Genomic DNA, 24,885 nt, shown 5'->3' with positions numbered 1-24,885 from the left:
CTTTTTCTATTAAAAAAATATAATAATTATTTGTTTTCACAAAATATTAAATTAAAATACTATTTAAATAAAATTTTAAATTAATATGTATTGATTTGATAATTTGCGGAAAAAAAAAAAAAGATATATTTGATTTGTGATGTTTTGGTTAATTTGATTTCTTTGTACTAATCACCATTTTTTTTAAAAATATTATTTTTTATTTATTATATTAAAATAGAAATTAATGTTTATTCAAAATATTGAATTAATTTATATTTGTAAAGTACAAATTTTAATAAAAATATATTTTATTTATAAAAAAAAAATGCATTTCCGGCGTACAAAAAGAAATTCACACATGAGACGAATAATTTTTAAAATTCAGTTGGAGCCCACTAAAATATTAAAACTCAGGTGAAGCCCGCTCAATGGACCATAATCAAAACCAAGATCCATTTATTAATTTTTTAAATGTCCAATTCTGGACCGGGCTCGGACCCGGTCGAACCGGCCCAATAAACAACTTGATATATACCATTTGTAACTAAATTTTATTAAATTTAAAATAAAAACAACAGCATTATTCAAATCTCCCTCTCCCTACATTTAGAGAACAAAACCCTAATCACCAGGAGAAAAAGAGACTTCTCTTCCTATCTCTATATATATAAAACCAGAAATTCAAAAAAATTAAAATTACACAACATCCAAACACGGCCTTAAGATTATTTCCGGCGGCGGCGCTCCTCCTCCTCCTCGCCGGCCATCCCCAGCGAGCTCTTGACGGCGTCCGCCGCGCCCTGCGCCATTTCCTTCACCTGCTCGCCGGTCCGCTGCATTAACCCGCCGGTTTTCTCCTTCCCGGCCTCCGCCGTCTCCTTGCCGGATTCCGCCATCTGCGCCGCCTTCTCCTTCGTCGCCTGAGCCATCCCCGCCGTCTTCTCCTTGGCGGCTTCCGCCGTCTCGGCCGCCTTGTCCTTGGCGGCGCCCATTCCGCTTCCGGTTTGCTCCTTCGCTTCCTGAGTCCGACCTTTCGTCGCGCCGGCGGTTTCCGACGCATTGTCCTTCACCGTCGCTGCCGCCTGCCCTGCCTTCTCCTACAGATAGAGATATTGTAAAAATTTAACGCTGTGCTGCCAAATTTTGATGGAGATTTGAATTTTTTTTTTAAGTTACCTGAGCTTGTCCTTTGGCTTCGCCGGCTTTGAAGCTCTGATCGTGCGACGCCATTGTTGAGATTGATCGGAGAATTTGATCCGAAAAGTGCTCTGAATATTTGCTGAAAGGATTTTGAGGATGAAGATGGGAAAGGGTACTGCGGGTTTTTATAATCGACGGTGGAGATTTGAGGATCTGCCACGTGTCCAGCTGCCCGACGCGTGTAGGGTACACGTGTCACGTGGTATGGGAGAAAACGTGATTTTGGCTTTTTCTTAAGTTTGGCCATGGAGGGGTAATTTCGTCATTTCACATTGATACGGTCTCTTCGTCTTCAATTTTTAGTTCGAATATTTGCACACAATTATTAGGATTATTAGGGTTTTATCGTTCGTAGAATACATATCAGTTCTGATTTTTATGGGGAATCTTCGCTCAATCGGCGTATAATCTTCGTGTAATCGGCGTATGGACGGTAGAGAGGATTCTCAGTTTTTTCGGAATCATTCGAACTCGAGATTCGGTAAGCGACAGTTTTGTTTTGGTCACTCTGATTTTGATTCCGTGAATCCGAGAATGCTTCATCATCACCATTCGAAACCTTCGATTCCTTATAAGTCGGAATTGTGTCTGCGGTTCCTAAGAGGGAAGTGTTTCCATGGTGAGAGTTGTCGTTTTGCACACAGCACGGCTGAAATTCGGAAGCCAGAGTTGAATCCTGTTGATGTGAAAATGAAAGAGTGCTACTGGTTTTCGAGTGGATTAGATTGCCCCTACGGTCAAACCTGCCAATTTCTTCATAAATGTGATCGTAGAATTACTGGGGGAAATCATAGGAATGAGAAGGATCAGGTTGAATGCTCAGGTAGCTTGAGCGGCGGTGGAAATGCTGATAAGACAGTTTCGGGGAAGACGAAGGTCTGCAGCAAGTGGGAGAGGTTTGGTAGCTGTGTTTATGGCGGGAAATGCATTTTTCTCCATGGGAAAGCAGGTTGTGTATATTGCCTTCATTTTTGCAGCTTTATTGATCATCTATCTGTTCGTGATTTCAATTCCTAATTGTTTGTTTTTCCTAATGATTACTAGGCAAATTGTTGTTATAGTTGAATGTGATGTTCCTTAGATTCAATGAATGATTAATGTCGAATGCTGCTTATTGCTTTTCCTTATTTTTGTACACATAGCATTAGTTTACAGGTAATGCTGATTAAATTCGTATTGCCGAGCAATTTCAGTTATGAACTAGGAAGATTATATGTAGCTGCACTTCTGAAATTATGTTAATTTCAATCTTTTTGGCTGATTAATCTCGTGACGATTTAGTGATCTAAAGTCATTGATGCGTTCTTGTTCTGGAGTAAGATTCTTGTTTGATGCATAAATGATTAGTGTCAAATTCTGCTTATTGCTATTCCTTATTTTTGTACACATAGAATTGGTCTACAGGTAATGCAGATTTAATTCGTGCTGCCGAGCATGTTCGGTCAAGAAATAGAGAGATTATGTTGCTGCAGCTCTGAAATTATTTTCATTTTAATCTTTTTGACTGGTTAAATTCCCTGACGATTTAGTGATCTTAACCATTGATGCGTACTTGTTCTAGAGTAACATTCTTGTTTATGCATAAAATTGCCCCTTATCTGGTGCTGTGCAAATTGCTCTGTTTCTATGACAAACTCTTAATTATTTGTTGGAATTGAACGGATTATACCTATTTACTAATAGCCTTTCTTTTTAGACTAGTTTGATATTGCTGGGAGTTCTTTAAATTTCATGTTGGTAATGATTTATAGAACTCTAAAACTTCAAGTTAATCAAGTGCGTGGAATTTAATCATCGCTTTTGATCTTTGAATTACACGATGATCATACATCCCGATTCGATTGGATTGGATTTAATGGCGATTATGTTTGATGCAGGACATAAGGATTTGGGATGCTCCTCTGCATCGAAGAAGCTGCTCCGTTTGAAACCGAAAAAGATTTTTTTGAATTGGGACACGGAGAAGATCTCCGAAGTCTACGCCGATTGGGTATGGAATCGACATGCAAATGATCCTCGGCGCTCCTCCGATTCGCCAAGGTGAGTGGCAACTTCAACTCATTTCTGTACATGTTATTACATCCTCAGCAACTACTATTCCATTCTCTCTTTTTTGTTCGAAAACTTAAAATTTTACTACTTGCCAAACCATGCAAAAAAAATTAGCTCAAAAAATGGATCAAAGTACTGAAAAGGGGATCTTTGATGGTTTAAAAGTTTTGTTCCTAAAATTATATTATTATTTTTTTTTATTTTCCGTTAAACTTATACTTATTTTATTTATAGTAAATAAATTTATTTGCTCGTAATTTTATTATCTCTACTGTAATAAGTAGTAACTATTTTATAATTATTTTTTTACTTATCCATTATTTTTTTTATCAAATTTTTAATACTAATACTTACAATTTATTTTTTACCTCTCATAAATATTTACTCTGTCCTTATAAGTTTACAAGGAAGAGTAAAAAATGTCACCTTTGTTTATTTGTCCTACACTTGGGAAAGAAGCGTGTTTGAGTGATTCGCTCAGCTTCTCTTTAAAGTCGCTTAAATTTACAATGAGGCTTTCTAATATCGGTCGTGTTTGACAATTAGCTGATAGTTATTTGTTAGCTGATTCAATTAGCTGATTCGATTAACTGTTTATATTAAAATGTTTGGTAAAACAACTAACTGTTTATACTTAAAATGACAATCGAAGACATTTCTATTTTATTTTTTGTTTATAATATATTCAATTATGTTCTTTTGAGTTTAGAATATTTAAAATTTTTTGTTATTAATTATTGAAAATTGTAAAAGTGTTATAAAAGTATTTATTTTTATTACAATTAGATTTATAAAATAATATATTTTTATTAAAATATATAAATAGTTTTTTCTATTGAAAATGATGTAAAATATAAAATAATAAATTTTTCGTGTATATATTTATTATGTTAGTTATCGATTAGTTCATTATATTTATAATTTTCAATAAATTTAATTTATTTTTAGTATGAAATTTATATAATGTAATTTTAATATAAAAATAAATTATTAATATTTATATTTTTTATTTTATATTGATTTTAATAAATTTATATATTTTACAATTAAAATAATTTTTATATAAAACTAATTATTTTAAATTTATAAAAGTAAAATTATAAAATAATAAAATATTTTAATATAATTAATAAATAATTAAAATATATTTATTTATGTAAAATGCATAATTAATTTTTAAGGATATATAAGGAATAAAAAAAATTTTACACAAAAAGTTATTTTTTAAAATGCCCGTTAATTTATAAACATTTAAATTAACTTTTTGATTAATTAAACAGTTAAAAATTATTCAATAAGCTAAACTTATTTGCCAAAATCTGCCCACCCCTTCTAATCTCATTATTTTAACTATCACTAATTGTAATTGAAATATAATATGTTTCGGAACAGTAGGGGCACCAGCAAAACGCCCTTTCGCAAAGCAGTAGGGGCACCGGAAACGTCTTTTTTAGGTTACTTCGGAAGGTCCTGGATTCAGAGTCCCGGTAAATCTCCGCCGTCTATTATATACGTCCAAAATCCTCCATCCGTAAGGTCCAGACAGTCGACCGAAAGAACCAATGCTTTCCACAAAATAAATAATTAAATAAATAAAAAGGTAACAGAACCATTTTTGTTGCCATTCCATTCGATTCCTTTCCAAAATAAATAATCATCTTAATTTAAGTTTCTATCTTTCTTAAGTTTAAAAATATATATATATATAAATGATAAAAAAAATAGATGTTATTATAAAATAGAAAAAATAAAGCTTTGCTGTAATATTATTTTACAAAATTATTATTGATAATAATAATAGTAATAATAATACTGAAATTTTAAAATATGGAGTATATAAATAAATTTTCACAGAATCAAAAACAGCACTGCCCATGTGGGTCAGATTTCATTTCAAACATTGCTTTTTTTATTCTTAATAAAGATGTAAATTTTTTATAAAATATTATATTAAATAATGCTTGATTTAATTATTTTATGAGTAGAAAAATATATTTTTTTCAGAAACGATGACATAGAGTTAAAAAATAAAAATTGGTAAAAAAATTCTAAAATTAAAATTTATATATATAAAAAAACAAAATATTATATAAAATTTTAAGTAACATCATTATGTTGATTCTAACATTTTTAATTGAATAGATTTTTTGTGCTATGAAAAATTATGTTGGTAATATAAAAATTAATATTTTGTGTTGAATGGTTGATTTTTTTTATAAGTGAATGATATATCGTATTATATTAATGTGTGTATATTTATATTTTTTAATAATATTTAAAAGAAATTGTTCGATTGAAAAATGTAGAATGAACAGAGTGAATATTATTACTCCCTTCGTCCTGTAGTAAGATTATAGTTTATTTTTTGCACATTTTCGTCTGTCCCAAAACAAGACTACTATTTTCTAATTTAATAATTATACTATCTATCTAACATAATAAATACTCTTCCAACTTACACACACTGTATTACACAAATGTCATTACTTTTATATTACACAATATTAATAGGGGTATTTTCATTTTTTTTTTCACTACAACCCGTTATAATACTAATATTAAAAGATCTACGTGAAAAAATAAATAGCAATCTTGTACTGGAATGGAGAAAGTATGAAATTAACGATATTTGTACAATATAATATAATATAAATTAGATTGATACAGTACAATTATTAAATTAAAAATTTATTTTAAAATGAAAGAAGAAAAAATGACAATTTTTCACAAAGGAGGATTATTATTATTATTTTAAATTGAAGAGTTGATTAATTTAAGTTAATAATTCCATGAGGGCACGCAATCCAATGCCAAATCCACTCTGTCCTATCATCATCACATTCACAACTCATTTCCAATTAATTTATGAACAAAAAAACAAGAAAAATCATTATTTTAAATTAAAAAAAAAAAAAACAAATCAGAAAAATCATTCCTTAAATTCAATTCTCAAACACAAAATCAATTTCTTGATTCCTATCAATAAAAATAAAAATTCTTACTATTATTTTTATTATTATTTATAATTAATTGATGTGGAGCAACCTTCCCTTAGATCTCCTCGCCGCTGTCTTCTCCCACCTTCCGGCGGACGCCTTAGCCGCCGCTAATTCCACCTGCCGGACGTGGCGCGCCGCCGCCGATTGCGCCGCCGCGCGCGGCGGCCATCCGCCGTGGTTCCTCGCCGTTCCGGCCACCCGCGGCGTCTCCGGCAACCGCGCCTTTGTCTACAACCCAATTCGGCTGACGTGGCACGTCTTGCCCCAGATTAACACAGCTCCGATTAAGGCCGTCGCCGCCATTAATTGCGGCCTCGTCCTCGGAAAATTTTCCGGCGGATCTTCGCTCAAACTCGTTGTTACCAATCCCTTCACCGGACAGTTCAAACCCCTGCCGGAACTCACCGTCGCCAGAATTAATCCGGCCGTCGGAGTCGTCGACTTCTCCGATAGCAGCTCCGCCGTGCCGCGCTTCAAGATTTACGTCGCCGGCGGCATGTCGGCGGATGCCCGCGGCGGCGGAGCCGCGTACCAGCCAACGGTAATATGGTGTTTTTTACTGCGTGTTTGTTGGGGATTCCGATTTTGATATTTAAAATTTTTAATTTGAGTAATTAATTGATATATCTAAATAAATAATATTCCGCTTGAAATTATTATTATTTTTTTTCATAAATATTCATATTATTATTTTTATATAAAAAATAAAAATAAAATATTATTACACTATTTTTAATTATTTATTATAATTAAAATAATATTATTTATTAAATATTGCGTTAAAAATAAATATGTATATTGTAAATAACTGAGAGAATATTTGATTTAGTTGTTTTAAAAACAAAATGAAAAGAAAATTGAAAAGAATCCAATCAAACACAATTTTGGATTTACTTCAATTCTATTTTACTATTTATTTTTAAAATTGTAAAAATATATAATTAATGATTTATTATACTCCATTTTTTTATTATTTGTGAGATTTTTCATGTGCTATTATTTTATATTTTTATTGGAGACTATAAAAATGATTTATACTAAACAACATATTGTAAATTTATACTATACATATAAAATAAAATTAACTATACATACAAATACTTTATACAATATAAAAAAATATATGTTGTCTTTAAATTGTTATAAGAAAATATTATTATTGTTATACGAAAATATTTATTATTTTTATCTTTCTTTTTCTTTTATTAATACTTTTTTTAAAAAATCATTTTTCTTATAATAAAATAGTAAGCGAACACACTCATAATCTTTTGTATGAAAGGATAAAGGATATGTATAGTTTTATTGAATACATACATTCGACTCAAAATTATTCTCACATTCTTTTTTCAAAAAAATCAAAAATTTTCGAACAGATCGAATCCTACGACTCATCGTCGCATACTTGGGCCACGGCCGCGACCATGCCAGCCGAACTAGCCGTGAGGCTAACGGTGTGGACGCCGCACGAGAGCGTATACTCTAACGGCACACTTTATTGGATGACTTCCGCGCGAGCATACAGCGTGATGGGCTTCGAAACCGCCACAAAAAAATGGCGGGAATTAAGTGTCCCAATGGCGGACCTCCTCGAATATGCGGCATTGGTGCCTACGGCGGGCGGGGGGTTGGGCGTGGTGGGGTGGACCTCGGGGACCGCGACCTTCTCTTGCCGGATATGGGAGCTCGGCGACGGTGAGGAATGGCGGGCTGTGGGGAAAGTCCCGTTTGAAATGGCGAATAAGGTTTTCAAGAATGTCGAGAGTTGGAGCGCCGTCAAGTGTGTGGCGACGAAAGGGATGGTCTGTTTGTATAGGGGTTTTGGGATCGGGATTTTGATGAAGTTTAAGGATTGCGGCGAGTTCGAATGGGAATGGATCGAAGAGTGTAATAGAAAGGAGTTCGAGAATGTCCCGATTAAAGGGTTGTTGCTATACCCGAATCTTGGCCGTTCGGCATTTTGTTTTCGGTGAGAATTGTTGTATGTCTTAAGAAAATACAAATCTATTTTTTTTGTTAGTTTATTGAAATTTATCAGCACATTGTTATGTGAGACTGTTTATAATATCAACGGGAATAAATTCAACATACTACCTGCAGGTTGTAGTCATTGTACGAAACTTTTTTATATTTTAAAAAATATTGCACAAAATTCCTTAAAAATTGCACGATTCTTTTGTATTTTCAAAAATATTACACTGAAGTCCTTAAAATATTTTTCAAAACTCAAGAAAATTTCACACAATTTTTAGTTGAAAGAATAGTACAAACTTTTCAAATCACATAGACACTTTTTAGTATACAAACAACTTTGATATACTTTCCGGTCCATTTACTATGTCCATCTTTTATTTTTATCCATTTCACTTTTTGAAAAAAAATTATACATTTTAATCGATAATTACTTTTATTAATACATTATTAATTATTTATTAATTATATCATTTCTAAATTCTCGTATCTACAGTAAAACGGACATAATAGCTACTGAGACTATGATGTCTTTATTATTACCATGTAAGGGATTAAAGTTGTATTTGTAAGAAGCACCTTAGAAACACTATGTCTTGATCATTTCCAAGTGAAGACATTTATTCCCAGCGTCAATGCATACAATCTCGAAATCCGACTTCCGCTTTCGCCAAGCAACCCACGCGCCTTTACACGGACCGTAGTCGCTGCTGCTAATCTCTAAGTTGTCCATAAACCCGAGGGAACGAAAAAAGTACCCGAACGGTCCATACCTAGTCCCGGGCTGGAACACAACGACAACATCGGGATCATAGGATCGAACAAACGAATCCAGCTCTATTGCAAAAGAGTCGACCTTCGCAACATTAGGAATGGTCCAAACGAAAATGCTCGTGCGCCGGTCCCTTTGTTTCTGGTCTTTGAGTATCTCCTGAACTTCGAGATGGTGATCGAACATGGAGCTGCCGTAACCGGGCCTGATGATGATGTAAGCGCTCGTGATCTCGTTTAGGGTCAGATGGCAAGTGCTTTCCTCGTCGGATTTTAAGATGACGCCGATCGAGCCGTTGTTGAGTTTAACTTCACTTGTAGCCATATGCACTTGGCCTACAAATTCAGGAGAGTTACAAACATAAAAATGGCTCAAACTAATATGATAGCTATGACTTAATTTCTCGTGTTTTCGCTATTTGGTGTTTTCGCTATTTGATCTATAGTGAGTAGCGGGCAAATAGTTTTCAATTTAAAATGTATCGAATTTGACTTCTAATTTTCATCTAAAACATTAGATCCAACACCATTTTTCGCCTTGAAAATTTTGAAATTTCGAAACATTGAAACAAAACTAAAATGCAAATAACCATCACATAAATACCCGAAAAATTAACTGTATCTAATACCTATTTTTACCTTGAAATTTTAAAAAATACGAAACATTGAGATATACCCAAAATACAAATAATTAGATTACAAACCTCACACATACTACCTGGAAAAATAATTGCATCCAACTATTCTATTTTCACATTAAAATTTTCCGAATATTGAAATAAATCTGAAATACAAATAATTAGATTACAAACTACACAATAACTAGAAAAGTAATTGCATCCAATACCTATTATATATTAACCTTAAAATTTCCAAAAATCCGAAATATTGAAATAAATCCAAGATACAAATAACTATATTACAAACTATACAAACCTCGCACACAATACCAGGAAAAGTAATTGCATCCAATACCTATTTTCACCTTAAAATTTTCAAAAATCGAAACATTGACATGAATCCAAAATACAAATAAACACAGTCATTCTGCTGAAATTAGATAACTGCATCCAATACCTATTTACACTTAAAAATTTCCATCGATTCAAAACTTCATAACAAAACCAAAATACAAAGAAACACAGCCAATTTGCTGAAATTAGATTACAAATTACACATACCTCACACACAGTACCTGGAAAACTGCAGACCTGATTTATTTTAGATAAGCAGAGATTATGGAGAGAAAACAATGAATTATTGACTTAAACAAAAGGAAAGATTAAAATACCTTACAGTTGTCGCCTGAAGACTTGATCTGCAATTTAAAATGGAGAAAAAGAGGGGTGAGTTGGCTGTTGTTTTGTGGGCTGGGGTTGCTTACTCAAACAGCTATCAAATAAACAATAATCAGCAATCGAAGATAATCGAACACCTATAAAATCATTTATGTCTGACTTGGTCTGTTTTCCTTGCAAATAATAATCTGGCATCATCGATGATCAGACATGATAGTTACAGTCATATAATATTCATCCTACAATGTGTGTATCACTGAGAAAGTAGCTACTGAATTGCTGTAAATCCATCGACTAAATGACGAATGGTTTTCATGTAGTGTGAAACATATTTAGCAGCTGAGTATGAGAGTTATTGAAATCTTTGTCAGAATCCTGGCTCTGAGCCTCGAGTCAACTTGTGAGTTCTTCCATCTGGCCCTGATCATCGTCGTGGATAAGAAAAACAACACATTAGTAGAAGTGATTGAATTTTCTAAAACATGATTGGTGTGGGTAGGCAAGCAAGAGTGTAACCTGAGTGATGTACTGCTCTGCATCGGTTCGTCGAAGGAACATGATAGCATGTCGAGCAAGGTTGGCTACCTGATCACTAAGTGCAACCTCGCCAATATCGTCAACTACTCTCACTTTGATAAATGGATCTTTTGGAGGGACCATATCCTGGGGGAAAAATAAAAAAAATACTGTACATGTCCAACATCATATGAATTGATCATGTCCAAAATTATATGAATCGAGAGTCGCACAAACAAATAGCAAATGGAACGAAGAAAAGAATAAAAGGGATCAAATGTAGAGAAATACAGAAGTTCGATGCAACTATGCACAACCCATCCTTACAAAAACACGAGAAAAATCGTCAGCATGCTTAACATTCTAGTAAAAGAAAGAGTCCATGCGATCTATCAGTAGCAATCCGGCAACTCTATTTTTACATATGTTTTCAAACTTGTCTTGGCACCGTTAATAAAAAAATTATATTTTACTCAACTTTGTACTATTCAAAAAACTTTTCAAAACTAGAGAACACTTTCAAAATATATCAAAACAAAACTAATTTACTCTCGTAATATATTTACATTATTGAAATTTCAGGTGCTAAGCCTAATGAAAAGTGATTAAAAACTCCCAATTGAAATATGATTAATTCTTATCATAATTTGTGAAGTAAAAGATTATTACCACAGTCAAATGAAGATCAAGATCTGCCATATATGATTGTACAGTTGCAACATGATCTTTGAAATATTCTTTCTCAGCACTACTGAGCTTCTCTTCGATTGATTCAGGAAGCACGCTCTCCACCATCCACCCCAAGCTTCTGATGACTTCAGCTCGTTTATATCTGTAAACCAGACAAGAGATAGAATAGTGAGAGTATGATCTATAAATTTGTCAAGGACTCAAGGGGGTAGATGAAGGACTAAAATTCCTTGGGAGAGGATTCAACCAGCTTCAATAAGTCATTGTTGCTCACATATAAGTCATGAGACAACGCTTATTGCGCACAAGTGAAAGGTGATGGATCAATGCCCCAAACTGATCGGATTTAAGAGCTGCTTTAAGGGTCATTTTCTCAGCTTCAGATTGCCTCCTTTCGTCTTCTGAAATCCCATTTTCATCTTCTGAACTGTTTTGATTTCTCAAATTGTTCTCATGCTCTTGAATCTTCCTGTTGCATTACCAATTTGAAAATTCAAGTGTATCGAGAATAATACTCTCAGGCAGGGAAAAGTAAAAAGGATAAGTAGCAGGGGATTCGGTGAAATATGACGATTTACCTCATCAAAGGTTGAAGGTGAAGAAGATGCCCATCGCATTCTTCAAGAACTTGACCGAATAAATCATTCTGTATATGCACGAAAACTCATACGAATCACGGATCATAATTGAAATAGAGAACTATATTGTGTAGCATTCTGAACCAAACAAGACAATAATTCATTTAGGAAGATGGTGATTTTCGACACAATAACTTAGAGGGCCCTATTTCTCATGTGCATAACTAACAGCCGAATTGCAGCATTTTTAGAACAATCAGAAAGCTCAACAAGGAATGAAACAATATTCCTTCACCCAAATTGAGTCGCGAAACCAAATTCAATCTCCAGCGTTTCCCCATGGTAAAAAAAAGATTCTCTAACAGCAGGTATCAAGAATATTTACTGCAAAGTAGTCGAATAACCTCTTACGAAACTAATTCTACATTATGCAAATCATATGTTCTAAAGTAGATCTCACAATTCTCAAATCCATCTTATGAAAATGTGATCACTTATGAGACATTCCTCAGTCCCAATCCTAATACTTGAAATTGAAAATGAAACTAAACAGAATCTCCATTAATTATGCCTCGTACAAGCCGATTAAATCTAGGAATTCTTTAAATAATTAGAGATCTGCTCGCGGAACAATTTTATAATAAGATGAACAGAGACGAGATGATTGAATGAATCTTCTATACTACCATTAAATCAGAAGACACATCCAAGTGCTTACATTGAAAGTGGTAAGCTGCCCAGGCTCGCAGGTCGCAAATTCCTTCACCAATTCGCTGGCTTTCCTCGCGTACATTTTTCCCCAAATTTCAACGAGCTTTTCTCCTTCCTGCTGCAAGATCTATCATAAGCATTTCATCAAACAACTCATCTACCAAAATATTTTAACAGCAGAACCGAGCAGCTTTACATCCGAAAATTACCTGTGGAATGATTAACCCCGTCAACAGATCGAACCCAAAACTGAAACCGATGAAATTTTCAAAAATAATATCGGACTCCTTCAATTGATCGAACAAAATATTTGGCGGGAATCTGAAGGGCAGTGAAAATCCGGAGCCGCCGAAATTCAGATAAAGAGAGGACAAAGACGGAGCTAGTAAGGCTTGCTCAATCGATTTCGAACCGGCGATTCCGGTTCAAACCGGACCATCGTAAACCGGTTTTGTCATTGTTCGGTTTCGATTTCTCTTTCCTCTTAGCCGTAAAACCGTAACCTAAACTTACTTATTTATAAAACTCTTGTAAATGAAGCGGTGAGACATCTTGTCATGCCGGATTTTATTAATAATACTATTAATATTTATATTTTATAATTTGTATATAATTTAAATTATTTTATTATCTATTACAATATTTTTATAATTTAATTATTTACTATATTTATTATTTTAATTATTTTTATATTGTAAAAATTTAATTAATTATTTATATATATGATTTTTATATAATAAATAAATAATAAATATATTTAAATGAAATTAATTATTTTTAAATAAAATTCAAATTTTTAGAAAAATAGAAAATATAAAAGAAAAATATTAAAAATGAATATATATACACTGGCGGTTCAAACCGTAATCGGCGGCGATTTATAAATCGTAATCGAAATCGTCAAATCGTAATCGAAATTGTCATTCGAAAAGTTCGATTTCGATTTGATATTTTGACAAAGCGTAATTGGCCGTTTGTAATCGTAATCGACAGTTTGAACTGTCTGAACAAATCTACCGTAACCTGGTGCAGGAGGAGGCTCTGTGGATGTGTAATGAATTAATTCAATAGCTCAAAAATATTCATTAATTTTTTACAAAATTAAACTAATATTGATATAAATTAAATAAAATATTTATTTAATAATTCATATTTTAAATTTTATAGACTTTTATAAATAATTATATTTATTTGAATTATATTATTATTTAATACACTAATATTTTTATAATTGATTTGCAATTTAAATTTATTATTTTAATTATGTTTTATGTTGTAGTAATTTAATTAATTATTAATTATTTATTTGATGCAAAAGAACCGCACATTTATTTACTAGGTAAGCGTTTGAAGTTTGAACAATTAGCCCAAAATCAATAAATTGAGATTTCAAACCTATAAAACTTATCTTAAACAATGCTTTACAAAATATCTTCAAAAACACACGTAAGCAATTTAAACAATTTTGCCCAAAAATCCACACGTCATCTAATTCCGCACGTAAAATATAACTAAAAGCGTGAATCATTAAACTTACGTATGACTCAGCGTCTTTGTAATAGTCGTGTTTTAGTAACTAAAACGCGATTTTAAATTTATAAGACATGCAAATAAAATAAAGTCGATTTTAATGCATGAACTAAGTCACTAAAATTAGCGCTAAGTGTGACACATACAAAGTAAAACATATAAATAAAATGCATTTTTAACTGCTTGCCAAATATTAGTCAACCTTCCTAATTGCACAGCTCTTTTATCATTTTATTTATTTATTTAAATAGTGTGACCTAACCAATACATTAGTAATTTGTTTATTCAATTTTTATATTTTTAATCAATGATTATTGTCATATGGATTTAATTAAATATGCTTTGACTTGTCATCTGGCGCGTGGGTGAGCAGCGAGATCCTACGGCTTGTCGATAAGTTTTCCGGAGCATCCGTAGATCTTGGCCGTTGATTTATTCAATTGGGATTTCTGACAGATGTTGAAATATTTTGTGTATGTGGTCGGACATTAATTACACGAGGCGACGATCTATCGCATTTGCTATAATATTCTCCCTCGGTGTAATATTTGTTTTTCGCATAGGTTTTAGGTGGGATTATTAAGTATTACTCTCTCCGTTCCAAATACTCTGAAATACTTTTTTTTATATCTCATCAAACACTTTATAATATTTTCAAAATATGAAATAATTAATTATACTTAATCTCTACCTCATACTTTATCCTCTCACATCATTCAAATAAATAAATAAATAAAATATATATTTCTCTCTCTATCGTATCACTTAATTTCTAAATTATCCTACTTAATACTATCCATCTAAAAACTCGCGCCAAAAATAAATATTGTACCTTATTTGGGACGAAGGGAGTATAATTTATAAATTAAGTGATGTGATAGAGAGATAAATATATATTTTATTTTTTTATTTGGATGATGTGAGATAATAAAGTGTATGGTAGAGATTAAGTATAATTAATTATTTCATATTTTGAAAATGTTGCAACTTATTTGGGACATACCAAAAAGAAATGTTGCAGGGTGTTTGGGACAAAGAAAATACTAAATAAAATTAAAAAAATAAAATTTTATATTTATATATATATATATATGTACATATCAAATTATCATTTTCATCAGTTATTTATTATTTTTTATAAAATATATTCTACATATTTGTAAAACTAGTTATTTATGTTTTATCGTACGTCATGCTCACAAAACGCGGTCATATGTAAAGGTAACGTGTAAAATATATTTTTTTTCAGATAAATAAAAGATAAAAATAATAATTGATTATACGTTAATATATCTTTTGCAATTTTTTAGTATAACATATATTGGAAATGATCGGATGTATAATTTACTTATACTTTTTTTTACTAATATCTTTTTCATCTCAATTCAAAATAAATATTTTTTCTAATTTAATAAATAAATTTTATCTAAAATATAATTATAAATAAATAGGTTTTGGGTTAGCTTTAACTTTTAAGTTGACTATAAATATTTTAGAGTTTTAAAGCTAAGTTGCATGCTGATAAGATATCCTAATAATTTTAGAATATAAATTATGGCGACGTGTAAATGCAAAATGGCTGAGGAAACGACGGGTTGTATTTAAAACATTATCTAAAAATAAAATAAAATAATATATAATAAATAAAAATATATAATAAACAATAAATAAAATACTTCCTCCGTTCCAGATATCATGTTCATATTGCTGTTTCTGTCCGTCCCACATACCATGTCACTTTCTTTTTTTAAAAAAATATTACACGCTTTAATCTCATTTTATTTTTTTTTTAATTTTTTTTAATTTTAATTAAACTAATTAGTTATTTTAATCTTAATTTATAATTATTTATATTATAGAATAATTATTTTCACTAATATATTCTTAATTATCTACTAATTATACCCCTTCTAAAATACCATGTCTACACTGTAGCAGACACGGTATCTGGACGGACGCAGTAATAAATAAAGCGGTTGAAATTTGGAATGTAGAGAGGATTTCAAAGGAGTAGTGATGTGGGCATCTGAGAAATGACCAAACCAATTATTGTGTCATCTAAATTCATTCTTATGTTGAAATTTTGTGATGAAAGTCGCCATATTTGAAACACGATTTATCGATTTATTTATTATTATTATTATTTAAAATGTTTTAGTTATTATTATTTATTAAATTTGGCTTTTGAGACACCACTGGGGCTGCAAATGACGTTTTAAATATATATTTAATTCGTTTATATATTTGGTATGTCGATATCAAGCTTTATGTTTGCCATGACTTGTTCAAAGCATGCAAGTTTTTCTTTTTTTTTTTTTTTTTTTTTTTTTTATATATATATATAAATAGTGCTATCGTTGTCTCAATATTTAATATTTTTTCATTTCCATTTGCTAAATTTATATACAATTTATAATAAATTTAATTTTATCGACTCATAATTTATTATTTATATGTTAACAGATAATAATAAATTTGTCATTATTTTTTATCTCTATTTTTTACACTATTCATTAATAAATTGTGTTTATATATTCCATCAAATATGTGTTTTATCTCATAAAATATCACAATAAATAATATACTCTCGTCTGTCCCAATATAATAATTTTGTTTACAATTTTTGTCCGTTTCAAAACAATAGTCTCATTTACATAAATAATCATATCACTATGAATTTACTTTTACTTTTTCATTATTATTACACAATTGTCACTACATTTTACACTAATACACTCACAAGGGTAAAAAAATCTTTTATCCGTACTTTTTACCAACTACTAATATAATATTAATATTTCTTAAACAGTGTCAAACACAACCCATACTATAGTTTTGGAAAAAATGGAGTATTTTTTTAGTACTTTAATTTATTTTTTTCTTTTATCTAATTAGAACTTATATATTTTTACACTACTTGAAAAAATGCTCAAATTTTTTTACATGGATTAAATGTGAAAATTTATTAGTTTTATTATTTTTTACCTTTTCTTTTTTGAGAAAAAATAATAAAATTAGTATGATTTTTAATTTTATTTTATTTTTAAAAAGAAAGAATATTGTTAGATGATAAAAAAATAAAATTAATACATTTTTATGTGAAGTGGAGTATCAAAAATGAAAAAAATTATTGTAAAAAGAATAAATCGAATTATAGGGTTTATTTATTTTTAATATTTTTAAATAAATATTTTTTTCTAAAAGTAGTATTTCAAAAGTACATATTGAATATAATCATTTTGAAAAAAAAAAATATCTTTGAAAAAAATACTTATAATTTAAATCATTTGCATTTGTTCTTCATTTTTAAGTATATATTTATTCATGATACACACTCCATTTAGCATAATTATATGAAATATTTTATATAAATTCTATTGTATAATTTAATTAGATTAACGCCAAATAAAATATTTTTTATAATATCAATATTTGTTTATAAACATTGTGGTAGAATAATAATATGTACTAATATTTGGTATATATGTGTGTATATTTGTAGGGGAGCAATTATGTTTATAATGTATGCATTTACATTAAAATTTTGGAGTTTGTTTATGTCTATTTTTTGTAGTATTCAATTTCAAAATTGGTCAAAGCATGTTATTTATAAAGTTGGGCATCTCTATTTTATTTTTATTTAATTGATATTTATATATATATTAATAAATTGATATTGGGCAGTTTAGGTCACGTACTAATTAAATAAATGCCACCGCCATTAATAGGGAATTAGTTGATAAACATTAATATTTTGAGTTTGTTTGTACAATAAATATATATATATATTTTTCTATAAAATATATATTTTTTTATCTATACGATCTTTAATATATATATATATATTTATGTATTTAATTTTACACACAATTATACTTTTAAAATTTTAACAGTGTTTTATATGTAACTTAAATATTAAAAACAAAAAAAGTTAAAATTGCATAAAATTCATATATAATGTTATGTAATTGTTTCAAATTTTTCGTATTTTTAAAATTGTATTAAAATATTTTATAATTTCATAAATTATGAGTCCGACTCTTTAATAAATTTTATTTAACAATATTTGATCTACACATCTTAAAAAATATGAAAAATATACTTATCTGGTTGTATTTCTTTTTACTCATTCTCAAGACGGTTTGTTTCTTTTGTAAAAAACTCAAATTTCTATAACTCTGCATTTTTCGAAAAATGTACAATTTTTTTTCCGAAAAATATATGAGAATCAAATATATTTATAAAAATAGATTATTACTCCATCCGTCCCATATATTTTGGACATATTAACGTAGATACGAGAATTTAGGTAAAATATAATTAGTAGATAATTAAGAAGTGTATTAGTAAAAATAATTATTATTTAAAAAAAATAATTATAGATTAAAATTAAGAAAAATAAATAATTTAATAAAAATTTAAAAAATTATAAAATTTAAAATTTAAAATATGGCTAAAATGAATCGTCAAATTTGAAAGAAAAAAAAAAAACGAAAGTAGAGATTATACGTAGGCACAAATTAGGTGAACACAGAAAGCATTTACACAAAGCTATATTACTATCCGCATTGACTAAACTACCCCTCTGTAGGGCCCGCTTAACTAGCCAATAATGTCGCATTAACTATGTAGCTCTAAAGTCCGATTTTTTCTATTTAATATTTTAAATAGTTGATAAATACACGATCAGGTACGCTACGTATACACACATCATACAATACAATTATACATACAAATACGTACAAATCAGCGGGTATATAAATAGAGAGAGAGAGAGGTGAAGAATGAGGCTTAGCCTGAAAATCATAATCATTCCTCCAGTAAGGTCTTCCGCCTTCTTCCTAGAAGTATCCAGAAATTCCTGGAAATACGGCGGCCGAATTGCGCCATCGGAGCGGAGGTTTTGGAAAAATATGGCTGGGTTGCAGCGATCGGCGGTGTCGTTCAGGAGGCAAGGATCGTCTGGATCGGTATGGGACGACAAGTTCCTTTCAGGTGAGTTGAAGAAGCTCGCCGACGAAAAGAAGGAGGAGAAGAAGAGGAATAGCAAGGCGGAGAAGGAAAACAAAGACGAGAAACCTTCGCGACCTGCGGAAGTGAAGATCGAGAGGAGCAGATCCAGCGGCGGACGCGGTTACCGTGCCGGAAAAGTGGCGCCGGCGGTTGAACCGCCGTCTCCGAAGGTTTCGGCGTGCTGTTTCGGCGGCGGTTTCCGGAAAAGTAATACGACGCGCCGGCGGCCGCCTAAGTCGGCGAAGCGCGTGGTGTGAGCGGTTTTTGTTGAATCATGATCTGTGCTTCCTCGTTCCTTCTCCAGCGTTTGGAAACAGGATTCGGTGCGTGCTGGTGCAATACACCGCTTTGTGCGCCATTGCTGGACCTGAGGTTGGAGAATTTAATTTCCTCTGATCTTAGTTATGATTATGTCTCCTAGTTCCTTTTTCTGCTTGATTTTTGGCGTTTAGATCATACTTTTGCTTTTTGATTTTAGCTCTTGTGTTTGAATATTTGTAGCACTGCACATGATTTGAGTACGGTTTCTGCCTTTGAACATTGCTGCTTGTAAGTGTTTAATTTCAGTTTAGTCAGTCACTTTGTGTATAAATTAAATTCCATACATTTCATCTGCGTATGTTTCTGCTATCACAATTATGCATGGATTGCATTTCGACAAATTTGTTCCTGTTGAAATATTTTCTATATTTTGTTACGATTATTTGAGTTTATTTGGTTTGCATAATATATTGAACATTTGTGTATTTAGATATAGTTGACCTAAAACCAGTTCGTTCATATGCATCAAATTTTGAGTTGCTCAATAATGCAAGAAGCATGATAGATATGCTTATTATAGTCAAATATGAAGGTCTACATTTTTTGTTTTTAAAATCTAAGCGGATGCTTATTATATAATAATTTTTATTTAATGAATTTTAAATTGACAATTATTCAGAACATTCATACTTGCTGCAATTTGGTGTATTTGTCTATATACGACTTTATTTTATATGATATTTGTAGCTTTGTTTAGAAAGGACGATCGAAGAGTTTTAAAATTTTGAAAATACTAAAAAATTAATAATTTATGCGAAATTTTATGAGACAAAAAATAATAATATTTACTTTTAAGTGTGTAATTTTAAAAATAATAATATTTTAATAGTCCATATAAAAATGAATTTTACATAAAAAAAGAAAAACAACATGAAATAATATTTCATTTTAAATTTCTACTACTATTTAAAATCTAAACACAAACCTCATTCAAACACACCACATATTTAATTATATTTGTTATTATTTAAAAAAAATCAAATTGGGCCAAGCAGCCCATTTACATCCCCAAGCCCAATTCAGAAGTGAATATTATTGGGCCGACCCATATCGAGGCCTTTATCTCCTTAACTAAATCACAACTGTAAAAGAAAAGAAAGTCGAGCAGTACTTCCATTTCCATGGCTGAAATATGGAGCTTAGCATTTAACAAAGCCCAAAGCCATCGCTGCTGAGTGAAGGAAGGAGGGAGAAAGACTTTATGCAGAAGATGCTGCAGATGAGATCTTCTTCCTCTTCTTCAATGTCGTTTCCATGTTGCTTCGAGTCTTCTTTGTTTCGATTTATATGCCAATTGTACAGCTGCGTTTTATTGCTCGTAAATGCTTCCGCCATTGCCCATCGTTTTGATCCTTTGATTCAGCTTCCGACCGACCGGGTTGACCGGAGCAGTTCGACGGCAGCTTCCGTTTTCAACATCGATGATTTCGGCGCGAAAGGAGATGGCCTCAGCGACGACACCAAGGTAGCTACATATATATATATATGAAATGCTGTTTACATGAGTTTAATAGCGTTCCAATTTGGTAGGGAATTGATTCTACTTAGGGTAAGTATATAATGTTTGTGCCCTAATTTAAGCATTTTTGGGGGAAATCTCATTCATATATTGTGTCTGGTTCTCTACTTCTTTGGTAAATTGCAGTGTGCTGTGTTGTCGATTGTGGCTTGGGAACATGATTGAGTTGGAATTTGGAAGTTTGTGTGTATCAATAATGGTGTTTTCTTTTTATTGATATTCCATCATGCTGTTTTTCTTGCCATTATCTTAAAAACATCATGGATTATGTTTTTGGATTGGAAGAAACTTTTTAATTGTAAGTTGCACAATGCAAGAACACAATTGAACAAATCCCCTTGTTTCTTGCACATATATGTGATTTTTGAATAGTCATTGACTCATTGTTGAAATCTTTAAATGTATCTGCCGAAGTTGGTTTCTGATAGTTTCGAGGAATGGAATTCACTGAACACATTCCCTGCAAAGTGTCGTAAATTTCTCCATTTTTACCGGAGCTAATTCGCCATGCTTGGGAGCATTCAATTCTGTTACCTTTCTTTCTGAGTAGGCCCTTTTCGTTAACCTCGTTGCTATGCAGCTTTTCCTCTTCTCTCGGAATTTAGTATAATTTAGTGCCACCTATCACTATGTGTGTATTGATAGTTGCGATACGGTATAAAATCTAGGCCTTACTTCTACCATTTATTCGATGTTGCTTTTGTAGAGAAGAGAGTTCCCTTAGATTTGTTTCTCACATTCTAATGAAGTTCCTTCAATCATATGTGGTCCTTTATGGTCGAAATTTTCCAGGGAAATCTTGTGCTTGATCATTTCCTTTAGTTTCTTTTTCCGGTCAATATTTTTGGTTTCTTGGTGTTTGTGGTTTGTATATCTCGTTAAGTGTTAGGTTTCCGATGCAAATGTATTTTCATAACAATTCGTAAGAGCATGTATGTGGTTGTTTTGATGGCATCAGAGCTTCCAAGCGGTTTGGAAGACAGCCTGTTCTTCCTCAAGGAGTGTCAAAATCGTAATTCCTGCCAGGAAATCCTATCTTATTAAACCAACCGACTTCGCCGGTCCCTGTAAATCAAAAGTAACCTTGAGGGTAAGCTCAAAATGTTCCCTTACCATAATTGACGGCTTAACTTATGATCGATATGCAAGTTTATTGCTTTCATTGCAATGTTTGTAGGTTTCGGGACTTATCCGTGCGCCACAAGATCCAGCCGTCTGGGAAGGTCGAAACATTCATAAATGGCTCTATTTTCATGGAGTGAACAACCTCAAAGTCGACGGAGGGGGAACGATCAACGGGATGGGGAAGGATTGGTGGGATCGCTCGTGCAAGATCAACAACACCAATGTACTTCTTGTGTCATTGTGATAATTTTTTCGTTAGAGACATGTACGAGTTCTAATAGATTCCGCAACATTCTTTTTTGCAGCCTTGCACGTCTTCCCCGACGGTAAATGTTGTTTGTATCCGTAATTTTTGTTACGTATCGACATAGACGCTCTGCATTCAGTAGTTTGCTTTCTTGCAGGCTGTGACGTTCCATCGATGCCGGAATTTGAAAGTCCGGAACATTACTATAACTGACGCGCAACGAATGCACATTGCGTTTACGACCTGCACGCGTGTCGTGGTTTCAAAGGTCGGCATTGTAGCTCCCGGCGATAGTCCGAACACTGACGGGATCCACATAAGCGCATCGAAGAACGTCAAAGTCGAGAATGTCTTCATCGCCACAGGTTCGAATGAATTATATGCCCAATCTTTCGTATTTTACGACTAATGCTCCTCTTAACATCGAGCAGGCGACGACTGCATATCCATTGTTAGCAATTCTTCGAAAATTCGAATCAAGAACGCCGCCTGCGGACCGGGGCATGGTATTAGGTAACGAATGTCGTTCCCTCTCCTCGTATCGAAACTAATTTTGCACAAAATACGTTGAAAATGATTATGGCTGTTTTTGCAGCATCGGAAGCTTAGGAAAGAACAGTTCGTGCGATTCTGTGGAGGATGTTGTCGTAAACGGATCTTTTTTCTTCAACACGGAGAATGGCGCCAGGATCAAAACATGGCAGGTAAATTTTCCGACGCATTCTTTTCGAACTCGATGAATCTTTTGCATCCCGCAGATGCCAATCTCTGCAAATCGATAGGGCGGCAGTGGATCGGTGAAGAAGATTACGTTCGAGAATTTATGGATGAAGAACGTCGCAAATCCCATTATCATCGATCAATATTACTGCGATCGTCGCGGGACTTGTCCTAACCAGGTACATATTCCCAACCTAGAGCTGTTATGTGAGCCGAGCAACTCGAAAGCTCGATCGTAGTAATTAATCGAATTCGAGTTTCTAAAAATTCATACTTGAAAAGTTATCGATCCAATTCTTTAATGTATTTGAGTCAATATGAATTCGAGTTTCTAAACTAGGAGAGCCTGCTGATTTGTCCCAATCAATACCTCAATACCTAAGAAATAGTCGGACAACATATAATTTTAATTAACACAATATATGTTGTATTAACCAAAATTATGTGCTATGTATGCTATAAAGACATATTTTGTATGCTAAGATCAATGGTAGTATTTGTATTATTTTTTCTCGAGTAATTGAACCCTTGTATCTCGTAACTGGACATTTTTATTATTTTAGTCTCGTAACTGTCCTCTTTATTCTTTTAATCCCGTAATTGAAGTCTGACGAGCCACACGGGTGCCACGTAGACATCTCCGCCTCCAGAGGACTAAAAGTGCGAAAATTTTTCACTTACAAAACTAATTTTCGACATGCTCCAGTTACGGGACTAAAATGATAAAAAAGTTTCGTTACTGGACTAATAATTCAATTTACCCATTATTTTAATATGAATTGTGTATTGTTTATTATTGTATAGTGTGCTATCAGCGCTATCAGTACTGTGCTAAATTTTATAATTTAACACAGTAACTGCAGTTTTTAAACCTAACGACCTCGAGATCACTTTCGATAAGTTTTCTAGACCAGTTCAAAAACGAGATACTTGACGCCCTCTTGCAATGCAGACCTCGGCTGTAAGAATCGATGACGTATCGTTCAAGGGCATCAGAGGGACTTCGGGAACTGAGAAAGCGATAACGCTAGCGTGCAGCGACAGCTGTCCGTGTCGACGGCTGCATCTCGAGGATATCGATCTTGCGGCCGAGTCTGATGAAGCCATAAAGTCCTTCTGCTGGGAAGCATTCGGGACGAGCTCCGGCTTTGTCTATCCGACGTCGTGCCTTTCGTCCGGAGACGTCATCATGCAACCCGTGAGACAGTCGACAGTCTCCGGCTTCAGCTCTGGTTTCGACTCTGACTCTGCTCTCTTATGAGAGGCAATCCATTTATTCCTGGTATTCTTTTGCAACATTAAGGTTTTTTTTTTTCAATTTTTTCATATGTGATTTATAGAAATATATTAAATTTTAATTTAAAATACTCTGGACATTTACGGAATATTAAAATGTATAGATTACATACAGAAAATGTATATTTTCTTTGGACAAATTAAAAAATTTTTTTTTTTACTAAAATATTAAAGTGTTAAGTTCCCAACAAATGTAAAGTAACAAAGTTAATATTTTTTAGAAAAATAATATTCCCTCCCTTTAAACAATAATTATACATTTATTTTTGGCGCAAAGTTTAAAAAATAATAATATTTTAATTATAGTTGGTAGGTAAAAGTAGTGTAATGACATTTTTGTCCTTAT

General features: G+C 32.2%; 5 protein-coding genes across 9 annotated transcripts; 3 read left to right on the top strand and 2 right to left on the bottom strand.

Annotated features, from left to right (window-relative positions):
* Window positions 1-512: 512 nt before the first annotated feature.
* LOC127262858 (late embryogenesis abundant protein Dc3-like) lies at window positions 513-1,274 on the bottom strand. The gene is made up of 2 exons (XM_051291696.1): window positions 1,159-1,274; window positions 513-1,079 (listed from the first exon to the last, which is right to left on the bottom strand). Exons 1-2 carry the CDS (start codon window positions 1,210-1,212, stop codon window positions 708-710), a joined length of 426 nt encoding a protein of 141 aa, XP_051147653.1. The 5' UTR covers window positions 1,213-1,274; the 3' UTR covers window positions 513-707.
* Window positions 1,274-4,907, top strand: LOC127262857 (zinc finger CCCH domain-containing protein 39-like). Of its 2 annotated transcripts, none has more exons than XM_051291695.1 (3): window positions 1,274-2,131; window positions 3,060-3,222; window positions 4,630-4,907. In XM_051291695.1, exons 1-3 carry the CDS (start codon window positions 1,609-1,611, stop codon window positions 4,820-4,822), a joined length of 879 nt encoding a protein of 292 aa, XP_051147652.1. In that variant the 5' UTR covers window positions 1,274-1,608; the 3' UTR covers window positions 4,823-4,907. The 2 variants fall into 2 exon arrangements, with proteins under 2 accessions (XP_051147652.1, XP_051147651.1); XM_051291694.1 differs by having other exon boundaries at window positions 4,627-4,907.
* Window positions 4,908-6,171: 1,264 nt separating this feature from the next.
* LOC127262856 (F-box/kelch-repeat protein At3g61590-like) lies at window positions 6,172-8,270 on the top strand. The gene is made up of 2 exons (XM_051291693.1): window positions 6,172-6,774; window positions 7,610-8,270. Exons 1-2 carry the CDS (start codon window positions 6,268-6,270, stop codon window positions 8,204-8,206), a joined length of 1,104 nt encoding a protein of 367 aa, XP_051147650.1. The 5' UTR covers window positions 6,172-6,267; the 3' UTR covers window positions 8,207-8,270.
* A 422-nt stretch (window positions 8,271-8,692) lies between these two features.
* LOC127262795 (uncharacterized) lies at window positions 8,693-13,142 on the bottom strand. Of its 4 annotated transcripts, none has more exons than XM_051291622.1 (9): window positions 12,978-13,142; window positions 12,776-12,895; window positions 12,058-12,125; window positions 11,754-11,948; window positions 11,459-11,621; window positions 10,790-10,936; window positions 10,267-10,693; window positions 10,157-10,186; window positions 8,693-9,311 (listed from the first exon to the last, which is right to left on the bottom strand). In XM_051291622.1, exons 2-7 carry the CDS (start codon window positions 12,848-12,850, stop codon window positions 10,667-10,669), a joined length of 675 nt encoding a protein of 224 aa, XP_051147579.1. In that variant the 5' UTR covers window positions 12,851-12,895; window positions 12,978-13,142; the 3' UTR covers window positions 8,693-9,311; window positions 10,157-10,186; window positions 10,267-10,666. The 4 variants fall into 4 exon arrangements, with proteins under 4 accessions (XP_051147579.1, XP_051147582.1, XP_051147581.1 ...); XM_051291625.1 differs by having other exon boundaries at window positions 12,776-12,886; XM_051291624.1 differs by having other exon boundaries at window positions 12,776-12,883.
* A 5,940-nt stretch (window positions 13,143-19,082) lies between these two features.
* On the top strand, window positions 19,083-24,595 carry LOC127262902 (probable polygalacturonase At1g80170). The gene is made up of 11 exons (XM_051291767.1): window positions 19,083-19,282; window positions 19,401-19,683; window positions 20,996-21,097; window positions 22,110-22,241; window positions 22,329-22,499; window positions 22,582-22,602; window positions 22,681-22,888; window positions 22,955-23,036; window positions 23,119-23,227; window positions 23,306-23,422; window positions 24,196-24,595. The coding sequence occupies exons 1-11, from the start codon at window positions 19,083-19,085 to the stop codon at window positions 24,502-24,504; spliced, it is 1,734 nt and encodes a 577-aa protein (XP_051147724.1). The 3' UTR covers window positions 24,505-24,595.
* The last annotated feature ends 290 nt before the right edge of the window (window positions 24,596-24,885 follow it).

This window comes from Andrographis paniculata, unplaced genomic scaffold (genome assembly GCF_009805555.1).
Source record: "Andrographis paniculata isolate CXL003 unplaced genomic scaffold, ASM980555v1 Contig66END, whole genome shotgun sequence".
In the NCBI taxonomy this organism is placed as follows: Eukaryota; Viridiplantae; Streptophyta; class Magnoliopsida; order Lamiales; family Acanthaceae; genus Andrographis; species Andrographis paniculata.
This window is presented reverse-complemented; position numbering and strand designations above follow the sequence as displayed.

Bases quoted from the DNA above. Each gene is read 5' to 3' on its own strand.
- LOC127262795 (XM_051291622.1), bottom strand. From the start codon at position 12,850: ATGTACGCGAGGAAAGCCAGCGAATTGGTGAAGGAATTTGCGACCTGC. The intron at 12,126-12,775 runs GTAAGCACTTGG...GTGCATATACAG, and splicing joins GGCAGCTTACCACTTTCAAT to AATGATTTATTCGGTCAAGT. The intron at 10,694-10,789 runs GTTACACTCTTG...GACGATGATCAG, and splicing joins CAGAGCAGTACATCACTCAG to GGCCAGATGGAAGAACTCAC.
- LOC127262856 (XM_051291693.1), top strand. From the start codon at position 6,268: ATGTGGAGCAACCTTCCCTTAGATCTCCTCGCCGCTGTCTTCTCCCAC. The intron at 6,775-7,609 runs GTAATATGGTGT...ATTTTCGAACAG, and splicing joins GAGCCGCGTACCAGCCAACG to ATCGAATCCTACGACTCATC.
- LOC127262858 (XM_051291696.1), bottom strand. From the start codon at position 1,212: ATGGCGTCGCACGATCAGAGCTTCAAAGCCGGCGAAGCCAAAGGACAA. The intron at 1,080-1,158 runs GTAACTTAAAAA...CTCTATCTGTAG, and splicing joins AAGCCAAAGGACAAGCTCAG to GAGAAGGCAGGGCAGGCGGC.
- LOC127262902 (XM_051291767.1), top strand. From the start codon at position 19,083: ATGAGGCTTAGCCTGAAAATCATAATCATTCCTCCAGTAAGGTCTTCC. The intron at 22,500-22,581 runs GTACTTCTTGTG...TCTTTTTTGCAG, and splicing joins GCAAGATCAACAACACCAAT to CCTTGCACGTCTTCCCCGAC. The intron at 22,889-22,954 runs GTTCGAATGAAT...AACATCGAGCAG, and splicing joins GAATGTCTTCATCGCCACAG to GCGACGACTGCATATCCATT.
- LOC127262857 (XM_051291694.1), top strand. From the start codon at position 1,609: ATGGACGGTAGAGAGGATTCTCAGTTTTTTCGGAATCATTCGAACTCG. The intron at 2,132-3,059 runs GTTGTGTATATT...TGTTTGATGCAG, and splicing joins TTTTCTCCATGGGAAAGCAG to GACATAAGGATTTGGGATGC. The intron at 3,223-4,626 runs GTGAGTGGCAAC...GTTTCGGAACAG, and splicing joins CGCTCCTCCGATTCGCCAAG to TAGGGGCACCAGCAAAACGC.